Source organism: Hemibagrus wyckioides, linkage group LG27 (genome assembly GCF_019097595.1).
Source record: "Hemibagrus wyckioides isolate EC202008001 linkage group LG27, SWU_Hwy_1.0, whole genome shotgun sequence".
Classification (NCBI taxonomy): domain Eukaryota; kingdom Metazoa; phylum Chordata; class Actinopteri; order Siluriformes; family Bagridae; genus Hemibagrus; species Hemibagrus wyckioides.
This window is the reverse complement of record NC_080736.1, coordinates 9476347-9495350: the sequence shown is the minus strand read 5'-3', so window position 1 is coordinate 9495350 and position 19004 is coordinate 9476347. Positions and strand designations below refer to the sequence as shown.

General features: G+C 37.4%; 1 protein-coding gene across 3 annotated transcripts in view; it reads left to right on the top strand.

The window, feature by feature from the left end:
- The window catches only part of mtss1lb (MTSS I-BAR domain containing 2b), a 71422-nt gene that overhangs the window by 45347 nt on the left and 7071 nt on the right, over positions 1-19004 (top strand). Inside the window, exons 4-13 of one of the 3 annotated variants that reach the window (XM_058381357.1) lie at positions 6056-6140; positions 7403-7494; positions 7599-7673; positions 10995-11152; positions 11441-11548; positions 12582-12679; positions 14576-14795; positions 15977-16048; positions 17704-17868; positions 18794-18959. In XM_058381357.1, the coding sequence (XP_058237340.1) occupies positions 6056-6140; positions 7403-7494; positions 7599-7673; positions 10995-11152; positions 11441-11548; positions 12582-12679; positions 14576-14795; positions 15977-16048; positions 17704-17868; positions 18794-18959 (1239 nt within the window). Of the gene's footprint in view, positions 1-6055; positions 6141-7402; positions 7495-7598; positions 7674-10994; positions 11153-11440; positions 11549-12581; positions 12680-14575; positions 14796-15973; positions 16049-17703; positions 17869-18793; positions 18960-19004 lie in introns of all 3 variants that reach the window. The other 2 variants (XM_058381358.1, XM_058381356.1) reach the window with 2 other exon arrangements.

The following is a 19004-nucleotide window of genomic DNA, read 5'->3' as shown; positions in this document are numbered from 1 at the left end:
CAATGTTGATTTCATATTCGCATTATGCTACATTTGCAGCGACAGAGTGACTGGAGGTCGTTTTGTTTCATTAGAAGCTGATGATTTCCATTGACATGAGTGACACCATCCCTAGTGACAGCAGCTAGATTTGGGCATGTCCAGTGATGCAATAAAGTTAAGAAAAGTTTAACTTTATTAAAATATGGAGCCACTTGGTGCAGCAACTACCAGTGAGAATGAAGACAGCAGGGTCATGTGATCCGCACCACACACTGATTCTCCTTTATCGTATGATATGATGCATATACATATATATGTCAAATCTTCCTCCTTTGAAATGCTAGTTGTGCCACCCATTGATAAACAGTATTACTATGGCAACAAGTATAAGGAACGCTGACTTTTGGCGAATTTATAGTACAGCGACTGGCGACTTGCTTCTGATAAATTTATTTTTTTCTGAACATAGCATTAGGTAAAGGTTATACTTGGCTCATTGAAAAAGCAGCATCTACCCAACCATTATTATTTACATGTGTAACCTTTATACACTATATTGCCAAATGTTTTGATTTTTTGAAATGGTTGAAATGTTTTGGGACACCCCTCCATTTCATTGAATTTAGGTCTTGTTTTTTAGGGGTTGGGCTTGGCCCCTTAGTTCCAGTGAAAGGAACTCAATGCTTCAGTATACCAAGACATTTTGGACAATTTCATGCTCTCAACTTTATGGGAACAGTTTGGGGATGACCCCTTCCTGTTACAACATGTCTGCGCACCAGTGCACAAAGCAAGCACCATAAAGACATGGATGAGTGAGTTTGGTGTGGAGGAACTTGACTGGCCTGCACAGAGTCCTGACCTCAACCTGATAGAACACCTTTGGGATGAATTAGAGTGGAGACTGCGAGCCAGACCTTCTCATCCAACATCAGTGCCTGACTTCACAAATGTGCTTCTAGTGGAAGGGTCAAAATTTCCCATAAACACACTCCTAAACCTTTTGAAAAGCCTTCCCAGAAGAGTTGAAGGTGTTATAGCTGCAAAGGGTGGGCCAACTCCATATTACATTCATGTGCATGTAAAGACACAGGTAAGAGTTCATAATCATGGACTTAGGAGTGTAATAGGTAAAGTCAACAAAACAGATTAATGTGGCTTTTACACAATGCAAAATTTTTTACCACAGTGTAGTACGATATCTAAAAAACACATCACAGAGTCATGAGGTAGCGTGCAGACCACACTGCTGAGTCTCATGACAAGAACAAAGGAGAGAATAAGAGACAGATAGATGGAGAATGCTAGGACAGAGAGGGTTCCTAGCAAAATATGGAGGTTATGAAAGCTGAGCTCTGATTAAAAGTCAGATCTAAAAGCTTCTTTGACATTCACTTGAGAAAAATCCATTTTGGCCTTTCAGCACTTGTCTTCATGTGTCTTTAATCTCATACTCATATTAAACGTATGCTAAGAAGAAGTACAATGAGTCTGGATAAGTATATATTGTTCACCCTGCTAAAGCAAGATTAGTTAGTCCATGCTACTTAGCCTGACCCCAGTTTCCATATCAGACGTTTGAGAAATAACGTAAGAAGCTGAGAAACACTGATCCTGAGAAGGGTCAAAGATCATCCATCATGTCATCCATGGTGGTGTTTTTATCCAGATGGGAAAGCTGAAGTGCAGGAGGTGGAATTTGTCGGTATGCTGGTAAGAAAATAACTATGCTTCCTGATACTCTTTCTTGAGTTTTAGATGTATAGTGCTACTTAGTGAACAGACAGGAGACCAATCAATCATTCTGTCAGTCACTCATTGGGGAAATGCCTTTTCTAAATATGGTCCATTTGGTAGTCTCAGAACATCTAACCATTTACATATACATTTATGGAATTTGACCCATATCGTTCCCTTATCCAGAGGGACTTGTTTTTATCTCATTTATATAACTGAGCAGTTGACGGTTAAGGGACTTGCTCAAGGGCCCAGCAGTGGCAGCTTGATAGTGCTGAGATTTGAACTCACAACCTTCTGAGGTTTGGTAGACAACCAGCGTAACAAATAGCAGACCTGCATCACCCACCAACATTAATCAAATTGAAATTTTGCACTTTTCAGGGAAGTTGTAGCTTAGTGGTTAAGCTGGTTGAGTTCAAATCCCAAGCTGGTACTGCTGGGGTCTTGGCCAAGGCCCTTAACTTTACCTGCTCAGTTGTATAAAATGAGATAAATGTAATTTGTGCTAGATAAAGGTGCCATAAATGAAAGAAGAAAAAAAAACAGCTTGGACCTCTGCCAGCTAATAAATATTGCTTAAGCAGTTCAACGTCAACTTTTCTGTCCGAAGCTGCCCTATCTTTCTGCACTGGCCGATTGATTTTTTTCTGCTCTGCACTGGCACACCTTTGGTACTCACTCCATCTGTTGCCCTGGAAACGAGCAAGGAGCTTAGACTGTTGCTGTGTCCTTTGGATGGGTTTAACTTGCTGGAGGCAACAGGGCTAACGGCCGATCAGTGCTATTTCCTAGTATGAATGCTAGATGTGGTATTTAGCATTTGATTTTAGCACCTGGATTTGTGTTGATGTAATCATGCTGCGTTGCACTTTCACTGTTAGCGGCAGATTAGCTTTGTGTGCATTAATCCACAAAACAGAGGTATTGTTAGCACTTATAGTGTTGAATAAGGGCTTAGGGTAGCGTCAGTATGTAAGCTCTTTCTTAGGCATTTTCATTGTCAGTCTGTTGTTTATTGGTCAAGTACACAGTGGAGTTTACTTGTGTTTACTTATGGTTTTTCATTAAGTGTGTTTTAAGCTTATGGGAGGAATTCTGAGACAGGAAACTCCCAAATGTAAAAAAAAAATAGATTTCAGTGAGGATCTCACTCTGTATAAGGATAATGAACAATATTGATTTTCTTAGCACCAGATAGGAAAGTACCTATGTTTTAAGTTCCACTGAAAGTATAAAATACGTTTATGGGAAGTTTCTATATTACAGTGACCACATCACTGTGAGCAGTTGTAGTTTTGAGAAACTGTATAATGAATATGAACACCAGTGAGGTGAATATAAATCTGTCTGAGAGGCAAAGAGAAAAAGTAAGAAAGAGAAACAAAGGGACTGTTGAAAAGTGTGACCCACATAGACACTTGTAAGGTCATGTCATGGCATGTGCGAGTGTTTCCTCTGCTGCTCTTTTTCTCCCTCACCTTCTTCCCCAGTCCTTGTGTTTCCCTTAGCAGTCCTGACTCAGAGTCCTGAGAAAAATCAATAAGGGCTGAGCATGGTGGGGGGGGGGAGAGAAGTGTAACCCAGGATGTCTGGAACAGATGGACATGACTGTGAAGTGTGAAAACTGAAGCACTTTACACATAGCTGTGGACACCAGGCTTTGTGTGATTAATAAATGAGAGCTGGTCATCTGGGATACAAAACACATACGTGAGAATATAATAGCGTTTTACTTTCTGAAATATTTACTCGTGTTTGTAGAAGTAAATGTATGTATTATGACATCAGTGGTTGAAAATTTGTTTGTATTTTTTTTTAATTCGAAGTAAAATACTTAAAAGTGAGATTTTTTCAGCTTTTGCTCAAACATTTTCTCCACCATTTTACATATCTATATTATGAGAGAATATATGGTACTTAGTGACAGTGATAGTGAGGTTTTAGCTATAAAATAAAAATATTATTACCAAAAGATGTTGATTAATTCTCTATAAGAATTCAAGAATTCAAATAAATTATTTGACTTTATATTATTGTGCTGGTTGAAATATGTTTCTGTGTATTTATGGAAGGAGTCTCCAGTATCAGTGCTTACAAGAAAGTCTTCAGGACAAGGGACTTTGACAAACTGACAAACATCATTAACTTATGGCCTCAACTATGTTTCCGTATAATTCTGTTGCACAAGGGGTGGTCTCTGTTGCAGAGAGGGGGTGAATTCAGAAGCCAGACACTTTTAATAGTGTATGAGATGGAAATGTGCTGCCCAGATGTCAGTAGTCTGGCTGAGTTAGAATTTTGAGGAAGTAAACAACAGCAAACAGGAAAAAATGAAGTAATTGAACTGCCACTCGTGTACTTGTGTACTTGACACACACACACACACACACACACATACACAGAATCAATTCAAAAGCAATTAACATGTGTGAGACTCTCTCTTTCTCTCTCTCTCTCTCTCTGTATCTTACACCTTTGGTTTTTGTTGTTTTTTTTCACACTCACACTCACTGTGTGTAATTCACATACCACCTCTCCTCCATTTTGTTACTCTCTCTCACTCTCTGCTGATCCTCTCGTTACTCTCATTTTTGCTAAAAGTACCATAGTGTTGTGACACTAGACTGTATTTCAGCTTTCTCTGCTATGTGTGTGTGTGTGTGTGTGTGCACAGCATTAATGAATGGTTGCTGGGTAGAACTGTAGGCACAAAGAAGGAATGTGTTAATTATTAATGGGTCTTCTTTCCATTTGTGTGTGACTGTCTGTGTTTGCTCTTGTGTGCACTGGCATGTGTGCGTGTCTCGACTGTGCAGTGCATCCAAGCGGAAAATCTGCATGACGGTGAAGTTCCTGTAAGGTACAAAGGAAATATTAACACTGATGATGAGCTGGTAGACCGTGATAAAATGATGTGTGGGGGATGCCCTCTTGTTTTTAAATGCTTCATTATCTACATTTTGATTAGCTGATGTTTAGTTGGAGTATGATAACTTCAACGATTATGTCACAGATCCCTGGTTATGAGTGGTGCAGGAAGTCCTGATGCACTGATGGAGCCCATTAGTCCACTGATCTCCGACCTCTGTTTAGCCTGGTCTTTTCCGAGTATCAACATTGCAGATGAACACAGCTTTAATGGTTAAAAACCTTAATATAGTAAAAGCATGTGGTTGAAAGTGGAAGCAGTTTAACTTTTCAGTCCGAAAAACTGCGTTAAATACAGATATACATAATATAGAGAACTTGTGCAATATTAATGTAGTATATAATTCTTAACAAGTGCACAGTGCTTCTCACAGTTAACACATAGCAGAGCATATCATGGATAATTAACATAAAGCTAATGTAACAGAATTTCTGAGGTGATTTTAAGCTAAATTCTTACCTTAATTACTCAAACACACTTGCTTTCCATTCCAAGATCCATTTGGATGCCATGATTTATTAAACCAATATTTATATTTTTTAATGTTTATCATATTATCAGTTTTGATAGCTAACATGAGCTAGCTTGACGGGGATTCTAAAGAAGTTAGCGTTAGTAAGCGTTCATTTTTTAACCCATGTTCATGATATTCACTGCTAGTGCTAGTCAGTGCTAACAGGAAGCTCACTTGACATGATTTCTTGAGTCCTTTTTAAGCCGTATCCGTAAATGTTTTGCTTCTCATGCTAACATAACTAACAAATTGCTTTGACATGAGTAAAAAAAAATCTTGATCTATGTTTTAAATGCAGTTACTATGTTTTTGTCTTACTTTATTCGTATCCATTCAGCAGTGTTAACATAATTCCAGTGGACATGTAAATCACAGCCACTGCGACTGACCAAGAGCTTTGTGGGAATGAAAGCAGACACAGAGATTTTGTTATATATTACTCACTCGGTTCAACATGTCGGGTCTTCATATAAACACAGGAGAAAACAATAGTGGCACGGGCCGCCTTCTTTGGAAGAGAAAGAGCTGCCTCATCCAAATACTGAGGTCAGGAATTTCCAAACGCTTAGCTGCTGCTAAAAATAGCTTGACATATGTCACCATTATAGAGTTTACTCCTTCTCTGTTTCACATATAGACATGCAGCAGTGTTTGGATAAAACCTCTGACTGTGTATGCTGTGACTGAATGGTTAGATTATGTCTAATAAATATTTGACTGAGTTTGGGGTCACACACAGAAAAGTCTTGTATATAGTAGTGATTAGTGTCCAGGCAATTCATGTGAGAGTCACGTAATCCCTTATGTTTTAGTTATAAAGGATGTTCATGATGATAGTAATGCACAATAGTATTTTAAAGGTGTCTCTTTTTCTGTTGTATGTTGTTCAGGTGCCACCAGAGACATCGGCTCAGCCCTGACCAGGATGTGTATGCGTCACCGCAGCATCGAGGCCAAACTTCGCCACTTCACCAAGTATGACGCAGCCTGTTCTGTCTTTTTTCCCAACAGACTTTCCTAAAACTCACTGTGTATCATTATTCCATACTTTAACACCCATCAGTACCAAGCTCTTCATAAGGGTTAAAGCACATACTGTATGCTGACACAGGCAATAGACTCCAGTAAATACAGTATGACATGCAGTGAAATGCTTTTCATGACTGTCTGTATTATGAAAATAGAGTCAAAGTACAAATAGAGTCAAAAATGTAATTTGAAATAAAATAAAATAAAACAAAATAAAATTGGCTGAGGCAAAACAGAGGCAAAAATGAATAGACAAAATATAAAAAACACAGCATATGTAAACAGTACAATCACTGATGATATGATGATATGAAAGTGCATATTTGTGGAATGTGTGACAGTTCTAGTGTCTCACTTCTTTGTGTGCTTTAAAAGGGTTTGATAAGGTTTTCTGTTAAACAAGTGCTTTAATTACAGTCATGTTCTGTGTGCTTTGTTTACTCCTACATCCACAAATATTCATATTCCATAAACATGTACATATCAGTGTAGTGTAACTAATCTGAAGTACGTCAACAATTACACCATGATAAAATTCGGCCACAGATTGTTAATAACTGTCCAACAACCATTTATTTTAATTTGAGTTCTGTTAGATATTACCCAGTATTTCCTGAAGTTATTTTGTGATTGAAGTGGCTTAAAAAATGCTTGATTTTGCTGCAGCTTTTATCAAAATTTGCGATGCAATGTGCAGTTTTTTAGTGGGAAACTACTTAAATTGGCGAAAATGCAACCACAGGATTCTTCTTCTAAACTCCTACCAGTGAAGACACGTATGTAATTACCTGATGATGGCTGAACTCATGTTTGCTGCATGTAAATCGAAGAGGCTTCGGCTGAATGAGTGGTGGGTTGACGTCACATTGGTGTTTGCAACCTCCTTTCAAAACAAATGAGTTTGTTTTCATTTCTGTGATCACGAAATCACAAAATCCTGCAGGGACCGACAGATCATTTTTATGCATTATAATTAATCATGTCATAAATATGAGGCAGATATTTATATCATATATTCTGGCATTAGCCTTGTTCCTTCAGTGCACAAAACAAACAAACAAACAAAAAGCAAAAAACATTTTTTGCATCCAGTCGCAGATTTTAATAAGGCTCATACTTGGACCAGAGTTTTGAGTATGAAGTCATCCTGGTAAACATTCCAAAATAAAATCTGGGTCTCGATCATCTGTTCTCCTTCTTTTCTCCAGTGCTCTGATGGAAAGCCTGATCACCCCTCTACAAGAGCGGATTGAGGACTGGAAGAAAACAGCCAATCAGCTGGATAAAGACCATGCCAAAGGTTCCTCGCAGTGTTCCGTAAACTAACACGAGCTACAATTTCATTTCTAAGATGCTTAATACTTGACATTGACATGTTTGGCATATATCTCATTCTTGCCACAGAGTATAAACGATCTCGTCATGAGATAAAGAAGAAATCTTCAGACACTATGAAACTACAGAAGAAAGCAAGAAAAGGTACATGAGCTTTTTTTTTTTCAAATGTAAACAGAATAATGAAATAAATAAACTATCCCAATCCATAACATTGCATTTATATGATTATTACTGGGCTAGATACACTTATGGGTTGCTTTCACACTCCATTTTCAGCTGCCAGCACACATTTTACATGAAATCCTACAATAAGAAGTCTTTTAAAGAGCATTATGTAGAGATATTAATAGCTGGATTGAGAAATGTTGAGTTGAAAATGTTACTTAGCTTATATCTCAACATTAAGGTGTGACTAAAAATAACTTGGCTAATTTTGGGATGTTCGTTGTCATTCAGTTACACACGTCTTACAAGCAGATTTGCTTCTCAAAGCAAAGACAAACAGTCTGCTAACTGAATTAAACCAACTTCCATTCATCTTTATTCTAATAAATCTAAATAAATACTAATTAAACTAGCTAGCAATCTAAGCTAAAGTAATCAGCCAATGCTAGCTAGGAAAGGGTTAGCATTAGAATGGTTAGCAAACCATGCTAGTTTTTTAGCCGATAACAATAGGTAAAATAGCACTGGTACAGTTACAGTGGGTTTTCATATCAGAACAAAGGATACTCTGGAAAAGATGCAAAGCTTTAAAAAACCAAACCAAAACAAATACATTCAAAGTGAATAAAAAATGCTAAGTATAAAAGTTGAACATTGTGAACAACATGCAGCAAAAGCATGTGTATTCGAATAAATTGCATGCTATTGCAATAAACAAACAAACAAACAAATTCAAAGTAAGTGCAAAAATTCTTAGATGCTTTAATTAACGTGTTCTTTTCTACTCTTAACTATACAATGACTAGCTTTCGATGGCCGAGCTTTCGAATAAACACAGTTCCAGTTTCAGTGTTTCAGTTCACTTTCTGTAACTGCCGATATTTAGGATCTGATTTCAGCGTCTAATTATCTGTTGGTGCACAATCTGATCTAAAAATGATTTAGCAGAAACGTCTTGTGTATTTGAAAGGTCACCTCAAAGTGTAGTCCAGCAGATTATAACAACACATACAAGAACATGCAGATTCTTCTATGATGCCTGTTAGACATGATGGATAGATATTTTTTTTTAATAAAGGTGTTTATATGCAATGCGCACAAGCTCACTTTCTGTAGTTTTGACGGCAGTGAAGAAAATGATTGTGTAACACCTCTCTCTGGTGGCTGATGGGTGTAACTACAGCTTTAACATCATTTGTTGAGCTCTTATCTGTGCAGCCAATAATTTGGGCTCTTGAAGAGAGGATAAGTGTATGTGTTACTAGGAAGACTAAGGAACACTGCAGTTTTATGTGGAAAGATGCATATTTGTTTTGTCTCGTTCATGTATTTAACAGAATATACTATATGCTTTATTAAGATTCATGTTGTGTATAATACAGTCGAAGAAGGACGGTTTAATTTTTTTATTTTATTTTATTTTGGCTGATTTTGCTTTAACAATCCCAAAGGCCTTTGGCTGTGAAATAAGCTGTGATGGCTTCTTTATACTAACCTTAACATGGAGCTCTCCCTCCTCTCTCCTTTTCTCATCACCCCTCACATCCTTCTCCTGAATGCCCCTTTTCATCCTCCATTTTATACTGTCTCTCTCTCTCTCTCTCTCTCTCTCTCTCTCTCCCTCTCCCATCATCCTTTATAGAACTGCAGGGTAAGTATGATATTCCCCAGAAAGCCGTAACTCTTTCTGTAGCTCTAGCTTGCATTTCACTGCACTTTTCAACACGCCTTTGCCAACTTCCCTTCATCTTATCTTAGAAAAGTGCTTCATAATTTAAGAAATATATATTTTTAGGTCAAGTTTTAAGTAGCCTATTGCTCAATATATAGATAATATAAAATGATTACGTTATTAGCAATAGTAAGTAGCTGATCAATCCAATTAGCAAAGTAGTTTTCATATATGGTAGTATATTGAAAACAAATATGTGTATTTGCTTAAAAAATCCTCAGGGGATTTCTTGTCTTCTTAAATGTTTACTTGGAATTCACTCTGTCTCTGTTAAGGAAGCACTGAGCTGTAGGATTCTTCATAAAACCTCTAAACCACCTGGAGAACACTAACCTATTTTTATGTGGATATATTTATAGCAAACGAAATAGGCACACCTCTAAAGTAGATCAGGTCAAAACATTAATCATGTTAATATATGTGTGAAATCACTCTGTATCCTTGATAGAGTGCACGGTTTTGGAAAAGTTAATGTTTTGTAGTTAGAAAAGTATAATATAGAATATTAAGTACCCTTATGACAAATGCAGACATTTCAGTGCTTTTAATTGCATGTGAGAATGTAAACATCGCAATTAGCACTAATAGTGGGTTAGACTTGGCCTTCAGTTTTCTTATTAAGCTAAAATAAAAAAAATTAAAAATTAACTAACGTTATAATAAGTGATCAGAGTTTAAAAAGTGAAAACATAAAATCACTAATGTTCAATTATAAAACATAACCTAGATTTAAGCAAAAATGAACTGATTTGTTATTATTATTAGTTTCTTCTTCTTCTTCTGATTGTTATTAGGTCATTGGATTCAATCTCTTACATAATATGTACATAGTTCAGGGAAAACTTACACTTAAAGTGTGTTCCTGTTGTAAAGTAGCTGATTATAGGTAATGCACTTTCTGGTAGTAAGGGAAAGTCGATAAAGGCATGTTTAAAACAACACTGGAATGCAGAGTTTGACTTTGCATGGCGTTCTCCTGCTCTCCTGATTTAAAATATGGTGGCACACAAAAATTCTGACTCCCTGGTCTAGTCCAATTGTTATGTTTGCTTCAAGCCTTGCTTCTTGCATATTCCTGCATCGGTAGCTGCTTGTCATAACTCTCTTTTGGTCACATCATCAACTATGCATCGTCACTAAGTGTCATAGCCACAGTTAGTAATTTGCATGTAATTGTAAAACGGTAACATGATTAGATGTTTCAGAGATTTCATTTTGCATAGTGAGATTAGAAAGCACTGGGGTCTGTAGTCCGTTTGTCCTCCATTAGCTGTGTAGATGCTACTCAGTATGGATTAGTGTCTGTCTTCATTTTGTACTGTGACTGAAAAAATGACAATGTCGTTTTCACATGTCATATTTTCTTTCTGCTCTTGTCCACTGTCTTGCTCTGAAACCTTCACTGTGATATTCACAATCTTTTCTCCTCAACTCATATTGCTTTTTCTCTTCCACTCTCTTCTTATTACTTCTTATTGTCCCCATGTCTCTCCTTTCTGGGTTCTACACTCCTTTCCTGCTGTCCTCTGTCTGTCCTCTCGCACTCTGTCTGTCCCTCCGTGAAGGCCGTGGGGATTTGCAGCCTCAGTTAGACAGCGCCATGCAGGATGTGAACGATATGTACTTGCTGATGGAGGAGACGGAGAAGCAGGCAGTACGGCGCGCCCTGGTGGAAGAAAGAGGGCGCTTCTGTACCTTCATCAGCTTCTTGCAGCCTGTAGTGGTGAGAATGCTCAGTATATCATTTTGAACACAGCCAACAAAAGTAACTTGATTCTTCAAGTGGCCATGTAATAAAGTCCACTTGAGCTAATAATATATTAAAACAACACCAAGATGATGACAGGTATTTTCCAAACAAGAAAATAATAATTTAAAGCTGAAGTGTGAAGAAAAAGTGTCAAGCATCATCTTTACTACTAGGAAAACTAGACTGTAGACTAATAAACTGAACATGTGTTAGTCCACTTTAGTAGTGACCATTTTATCTGCTATTCCTTTCATCCAACAGAATGGAGAAATTGCCATGCTGGGAGAGATCACACATCTGCAGGCTATTATTGATGACCTCACTGTGCTAACAACTGATCCCCACAAACTGCCTCCTGCCAGTGAACAGGTAAAACATACCCAGGCTTTCAGTTCAGTATGGCAGAGATCATGGAAAGATTTCATGGTCTAAGGTTAAGATTAAGATTTTGTGCACAAGATGTGTTGATGTATTGTGTTTGCATATAATTGCTACTATATGCCACCAACAATGTTTTTTAATCATCCTTTATCACTAATATTATATAATAGTATTTCACTAATGGGTAAAGTTGGTATAGTGAGAAAGAGAATTTATGTTATAAGAAAATATATGTTTATATTTTAGTATCTATAAGATTTATATACGTTATTCTGAGTATATGTTCACGTGTCTTCATGGATTTATGTATATGGAAGGTGCAACCTCTTATGTTACTATGTTAAAATGAAGCTTGTGTCTTAAAACATGGTTATTATTTGTCACAATAAGTGTATCTCTAACATGTTATAGCATTTATACTACCTTGTTTACCCTCATGGTTTCTTTATAGTAAATGGTAAATAGTTTTATATTATTGTCCCCATAGACAAGTGATGATAGTTATGTAAATTTTTACTATTTATAGACCAATATAAGTGGACACCTGACCATCACACCTTCCCACTAGACTTCCCACTAGATTACTGAACGTGGCTGTTGAGATTGGGTGCCGATGTTCAGTTTCACTTTCAAAAACTTCTTCTACACCAAATTGTGTCTTTGTGGACCTTATTTATTGCAAAAGATCATGCTGGAATGGTTCCAGTGAAAGGAAATCTTAATGATACAGCATACAGTGACATTCTATACAACTGTGTGCTTCCAGCTTTTTAGGGCTACAGTTTGGGAAAGGCCTACAGATGGATGTGATGATCAGGTGTCTGCAAAATTTTAGCCATGACATTACTATGACTTTTTTGGAGTTGTCTGTGTTACATTATATTTTACTCTTTGTTAAAGAATGAAAGAAAGAAAGAAAGAAACATGGATACTTTTTTTTAAAAAAACACAAGAGTATTTTATTAGAAACAAATCCACACAAATGTAACTTCCAGCACTGTCCCTTATATTTCTGTGTCAGGTGATAAAGGATCTGAAAGGTTCAGACTACAGCTGGTCCTACCAGACCCCTCCATCCTCCCCTAGTAGCTCCGGCTCTAGAAAAAGCAGCATGTGCAGGTGAGATGAGGAGAACTCAGCCTTCCTGAGTTTATTTTAATGCTACTGTTTACTGAATATGTCTTCTTCTTTTGCAATTGTAAACTTGCAGTTGCATTTAAGTGACGTGTGAAATAGTATTGGTATGTGTGAGGGGAGTTGTGCTAAAGTGGTGCTTGCATGTTTATCTACCTGCTGCTCCAGCCCACACATCGTGTTCATTTGGTTTTATGTATTTCAGATGCGTGTTAACATATCAGTGTGTGATCCTGTTCCTGTCTGGGTGCCCATTACAAACAAAACATTAATGGCCCAGCTTGAGTGGTCATATGAAACCATAATTACCTGTGATGGCCTATTACTGAACTGTGGGGTATTGAACTGTAATAATGTGTTACAGGGGATGTAATCTGACATGGTTTATGCCTGTTGATTTGGAGACAAATTACTCTGCCTCAGTGCTGAGTGCTTTAGAAACTGCACTGCTGTGAACAGTGGTAAAACAATGTCCCTGTAGATTGATTTGAATAGAACACTAAGCCTATTTTATCCAATCGGTCACAACTGGAGGCATCATAAAGCTAAATTATTAGTAGTCATTTAATTTTCTTGATAAAATAATGTGCGGGGTGTAGACATAGCTCAGATCATTTCTATTCAAAAAAGAAATTAAGGAATGAAACACGACAACTTATGCTATTACAGGGAAATATTTAGGTATGTTGTGAAGCAGAGGTTGATTCTTTTCAGTAACATCTCAGTGTGTTTTCATCCTCTTGTATCACAACAATATGGCAATGCAAATTACATTTAATGTGGTGTAGCTTCCATTAAAGATAAGTTCCTGTTATCACTTATGTTATAACCAACTATAAATAGTGGTTCCCTCACCAGTATCATTTTTTTTCTCTCCATTTGTTCATAAGACAAAACAGACTGCTTTATTTCACAATTAATATTCCTGATAAAATAGAAAATTAAGAAAGGATTAAATATTTGAAAAGCACATTACATTAACTTGTCCCGACCAATCAGAATCAGTGACAAGGTAATGGCGTTGGACTTTTGTATTAAAATATTTTAAAAAGCTTGCAGTGTAGACCATGACCAAAAAGAGGGTGCATTCCAAATTTTGCTTGAAAAACAAAAAATGAAATAATCTAATTCAAATGGGTCTGATATAAATTTTGTTTGTCTAGTTTGTCCAGCAGTAACATTTTAAATATTAAATCAAAAATGTGGCATTGAAAAATATATAAATAGCAATAGATTTTAATTCTCAAGCACAATTATTCTCAGGACTATATTTAACAGATCAAGCTAAAAAATAAATTTTTAAAAAACAAGGTTTGGGCTAGGTTATGCTCTAGTGTGCTGTATGGAAGTGCCATCGTGTGCCCATATATGTGTGTATGTTTGTGTAGCCTTGCATGGAGGTAGAGGAAGTGTCCATGTGTGGACATCTGCCATGCTGTCCATGCCAGGCCTTGTGTCCTATACAGTGTCAGCTCATACCTGGGTGTCTCCCGTTCTTACACTCTCTCCAACCTGTGTGTCTTTCATGTTATTCTCCTTCCTCCCCCTCTCATCCCCTTCATAAACATTACCCATTCACCATTTACGTTCCTCTGGCTTTCTGTGATATTTATTATCGCATCCCACTCATCACATCATGTAAATTTCACTCTAAATGGTGTGAACTCTTTGTCTCATCACTGCTCACTTCATTATTTTTACCTTCATGTATCTATTCATATTCGTATTTTCTCATGCTTCTGAACCATCCTTTTTGCCCTTTTTGAAATTCCTTGCATGACTCATTAATACCCAAATCATCCCTGAACCCCACCTCCCTACCTTCACCTCCCCACACCCGTCTGTGTCCTCTGTGCCTGCTGTGCCTCCCTCGCCCTGCAGCAGTGTGAACAGCGCCCACAGTAGTGCCTCTCGCTCATCGGGAGGCTCGCAAACTCATTCACCCAGTTCGTCCTGTCGCTACCGCAGCCTGGCACATCCGCCTCCAGGAGGTGCCCACCGCCTCAGCAGTGTCTCCTCTCATGACTCGGGCTTCATCTCTCAGGATGCCAACATCTACTCCAAACCCCCCTCACCCATGCCCTCGGACATCACCAGCCAGGTATCACAGCCTCATCATTAAAGAGTTAAAGCTAGAAACTTGTGAATATAGGTGAATTGGGGTATAAAAGTCTTTGACGGTTCTCAAAATTATTTGTTGTATTATAACTTAAAAAAGGCATCTATTTATGCAGATGAGGATTTGTAAATAAATATGCAAAATTTGCATATTTCATATTTTATTTGCATATAAAACAAAAAAATCTAGTCTTTTAATGTTAGAGTTTTACAGAATGATTTGTTGGAAAATTTAAAAAAATATTAAAAGATCATTTGTACAGTAATATCCTTCTAATTGGGGATGGATATGGATGTATAATTGCATGAATGTACTTTATCTAGAAACAGTGATGTTTGTTTCCTAGTATATAAAAAAAAATACAGTGGGCTTTATACATTTTATAAAGGAACAGATTACGATATTCATTTACATTATAACAGGAAAGAAGCTTTTTACGGATATGTGTCATAAACTGATCACCTTCATCAAAGTTGTAAAGTTTCAGATGATGGTTGAGTGGAAAAAATATATAAAATAATCATTTTTTCTTTTTTTCTTATTGCTGTTGATAGTTTAAGAGCAAATACGGTACAGATACAGTTTATTTAACATTTTGAATAATGGTTTGTGTGAGAAAATTAGTATTTTGTTAGCCAGACTCTTGAAGTACAGCACTGACATTTCAGTGTTTCATGATTTGTATGATGAATACCAGGATATATTGACCAGCCTAAAAAAAACCCAGACCTCAGTTTAATAAAAATGGTTTGATTTTTTGGTGAAACAGAGAAATAGGCACACAGAAATTCTAGATGATTTGCACACCATGTGGAAAAGTGAGCTACTGATAGGAATCTGTTGGCTGTGAAGACACCTGTTATTATGGTGAAGGACAGCACCATGTTTGAAAATAAAAATGCCTAATGTTTTGTCTGAATAAAAATTGTTTTGTCTGAATAGAAATGTGGTTAACGTTTTGTCTGAATAGCTTATTTGTGTCTTTCTCCTATGTTGTAAAATGAAATTTTTACCGCAAGTTGTCAAAATGAAGCAACCGTTTTCAATGTTAGATGAGCAGTGCTAATTAAATGTAACTGAAATAGAGTAATATGTAAATAAATAAATGTAAATGATTTGATGTGTTTTAATGTGTTTTTTGTTCTCTTTTTGTTCCTCAGAAGTCGTCAAGTTCAGCATCTTCAGAGGCCTCAGAAACATGTCAGTCAGTGAGTGAATGCAGCTCTCCTACAACAGTAAGTACACACACACACACACACACACAAACCTGTAATTTTCTTTTTTTCCCCAAGTTCTTCCACTAGGCTGTGTGGTATTGACAGGGTGCTATGAGCATTTTCACACTTATACTTATGCTTTTTGTGAAAGCTGATCTCTGATTCATGTGAAATAAGTAGCTTTCGAGTGTACTTGGGTTCAGACGTCATCTGCTATTCAAGCAATGTCAAACGCCCTAATGGTACAAAAAGAAGGGTTTTAGGGAATTTTAAAACATTCTTGAAATTTTAGCCTTTTTCTTATAAAGACCTTATACTTATAAAGAGGTCTTACAAGGTGTATTCCTATCATCATGAGCACATTTTGTCCTCCCAAATGAAAGTGAAGCAGCACATATTCCATTGTGCAATCCTCTCCTGCGGTCAGTTTAAACTTATTAGCCTGTATCTTTCATTTTCATAGTTTTGTGCATCCATTGTGTTTTATATAGCCATTTATCCCATTACTTCTAACCCATGTTATTTGTACAAATATTTATATCTAAATACTATTTCATTCATTTTTTGAAAGATTTTGACAGAAGTAGAAGTCTTTCAGATGGTAGCACATCCTAACACAATCCTTAATTGTCACAGTGTTAAGATAAAATTGACAAATTCTCTCAACATTCCTAACACATCATACTGTCTTCTTCTTTTTCTCCATTCAGAAAAATAACAAACAAGATTGATAAAAAAAAAAGTTTGTTAATTAGAATTATTTTTCTTAATCAAAGTAATTAATCAGGTCAAAGTATTGGTAGTGGAAACAACATTTAGGAACCTATGTTGAATAAACATTTTCCCCCATAAAACCTTATATATTCCTTCAATTGTGCTTTTAATCTATTGCTGCTGTGTAAGTATGGAGCAATGAAAATGTGGATGGTTGTAGCACTGGAAGGACGTAGCAGATGCTTTGTGCTCAGCTTATGTGTTCTGTGTTTTTCACTGAAATATTTTGTCCCCTCACTTGGCCACTGCTTCCGGGTCACAAGATTGTGGGATTGCTACCTCCACTCACTGTCTGAATCTTGTCTCTCCATTCTGCAGTTTGGCTCGTCCTTCGCTACCTTCCGCCCTGCTCTCTCTCACACTGGCTCCATCAGGCCTTTCTCTGTCATACTTCCTGCGTCCCCACCCTATAGTCGCTCCCCCGGATCCAACACTTCCTCTCCCACATCAAAGGTTCCTTGCTGGAAGGTTTGTTCCCATGCGCACAATTTCTTTGCAGATAGTTTTCTTTTCTTTTGCTTATACTTTTTGCATTAATTCGCTTGTCCTGAATAATGCTTTTTTTTCAACTGCATTAATTTCATTTCTTGCTTAACTTCATTCATTACCTCATTGTGCTCCTAAACACAAGCCTCAGTTTTTCCTCTATCCTGATTTCAAATCTCTGAGCTTAGAGATTTGATAAACGGAGCAGGCCAAGGATGGAACGCCCTTTCCAGTCCTTTCTGAGTTCACTCGACTCTAATACAAATTGTGCAGGCTGGTGCTAAATGCGCAAATCAAGAATGTTTGTGTGAAAGGACACTGAAACTGCTGGATAGTGGGCAGGTTGTTTTCTTATCCCAGAGAAAAAGGATAGGCCGTTCATTACCATGAAATAACCACACTTACTCCTTCAGGATTGGTCCAAGGCAGGCTTGCATGAGCAGCCAGCAGCCAACACGCTCCAGAGGAGGAAGGAGACGAGAGAATCGGAATCATCGCCCCAATCTCAAGGTTATGCTGGGGTGCATCCTGACGATCCCCAGAAGTCCAGGATGACCCCTGCCACCATTGCAGCTAAGGTAATGTTCATGTAGAATAGCCAAATGGCAATATAGTCATGATTACAGTAATATGCTTCCTCTTCCAGTGAAGGTGCTGCATGGAACTATGATGGCAATGAACTTTGGTACTCAGGTGCTTCTTTACTAATCTATGTAGGCAATCTGATTTAATGCTGTTGTAAGTTGTAAGAAAAACAGGACCCTTTGATTTAGTCAAGTGATGGTGACTGAATGGGGCACTACAAATGACTTTAATAACTCCTTGTTGTACTTAGCTATTTGGGGGAATGGTGACTCGAAATTGCTGTGAGTGTGTAAAAAGAGTGTGCACATGTGCACTTGTAATTGTAGACTGGTGTTCTGTCTATATTCTGTATTTCCTGCATCACACTCTGGATAGTCTCTGGATTAAGTGGTTAAAGAAATAAAGCAGTTAATGAAGATGAATGAATGAAATGAATGATGATACACACTATACTGTAAGATATACAGGGCACCTTAACATCACACCCCTGTTTGGGACTTTACAAAACTGCTGGCACAAAATAGGAAGCACACAATTCTCTAACTTGTCTTTGCTGTAGCATTAAGATTTCTTTTCAGTGGATCTAAATGGTGTAAACATGTTTCAGACATGGATGGTCTACACAGAGCTCTGACCTCAACCCAACACCTTCGTGATGAATTGGAACTGTGCCCCAGCCTCTTGTGTCTAAATGAACACAAATCCCCACAGCTACTCTCCAGAATCTAATGGAAAGACTTTCCAGAAAAGTGGCAGTTACTATTGCATTAAAGCAGGGACTAAATCTTATGAATGGGATATTCCGAAAGCACAAATGGGTGTGATGTTCAGATGTCCACAATCTTTGGTCATTATAGTGTACGACTTTTAATTGTGATAATACATGTTTTTGTTAAATATATTTATTTAATATTCTAGCATGGTGAGGAGGTGTCCCCAGCAGCCAGTGACCTGGCCATGGTACTTACTCGTGGCCTCAGTATGGAGCAGCAGAAGAGCAGCAGAGACTCGCTTCAATATTCTAGTGGATACAGCACACAGACGACCACACCTTCATGCTCTGAGGACACTATTCCCTCTCAGGGTAAAGCCTCCCTTTTTTATACTTACAGAGACCTCTTGTCCTTCC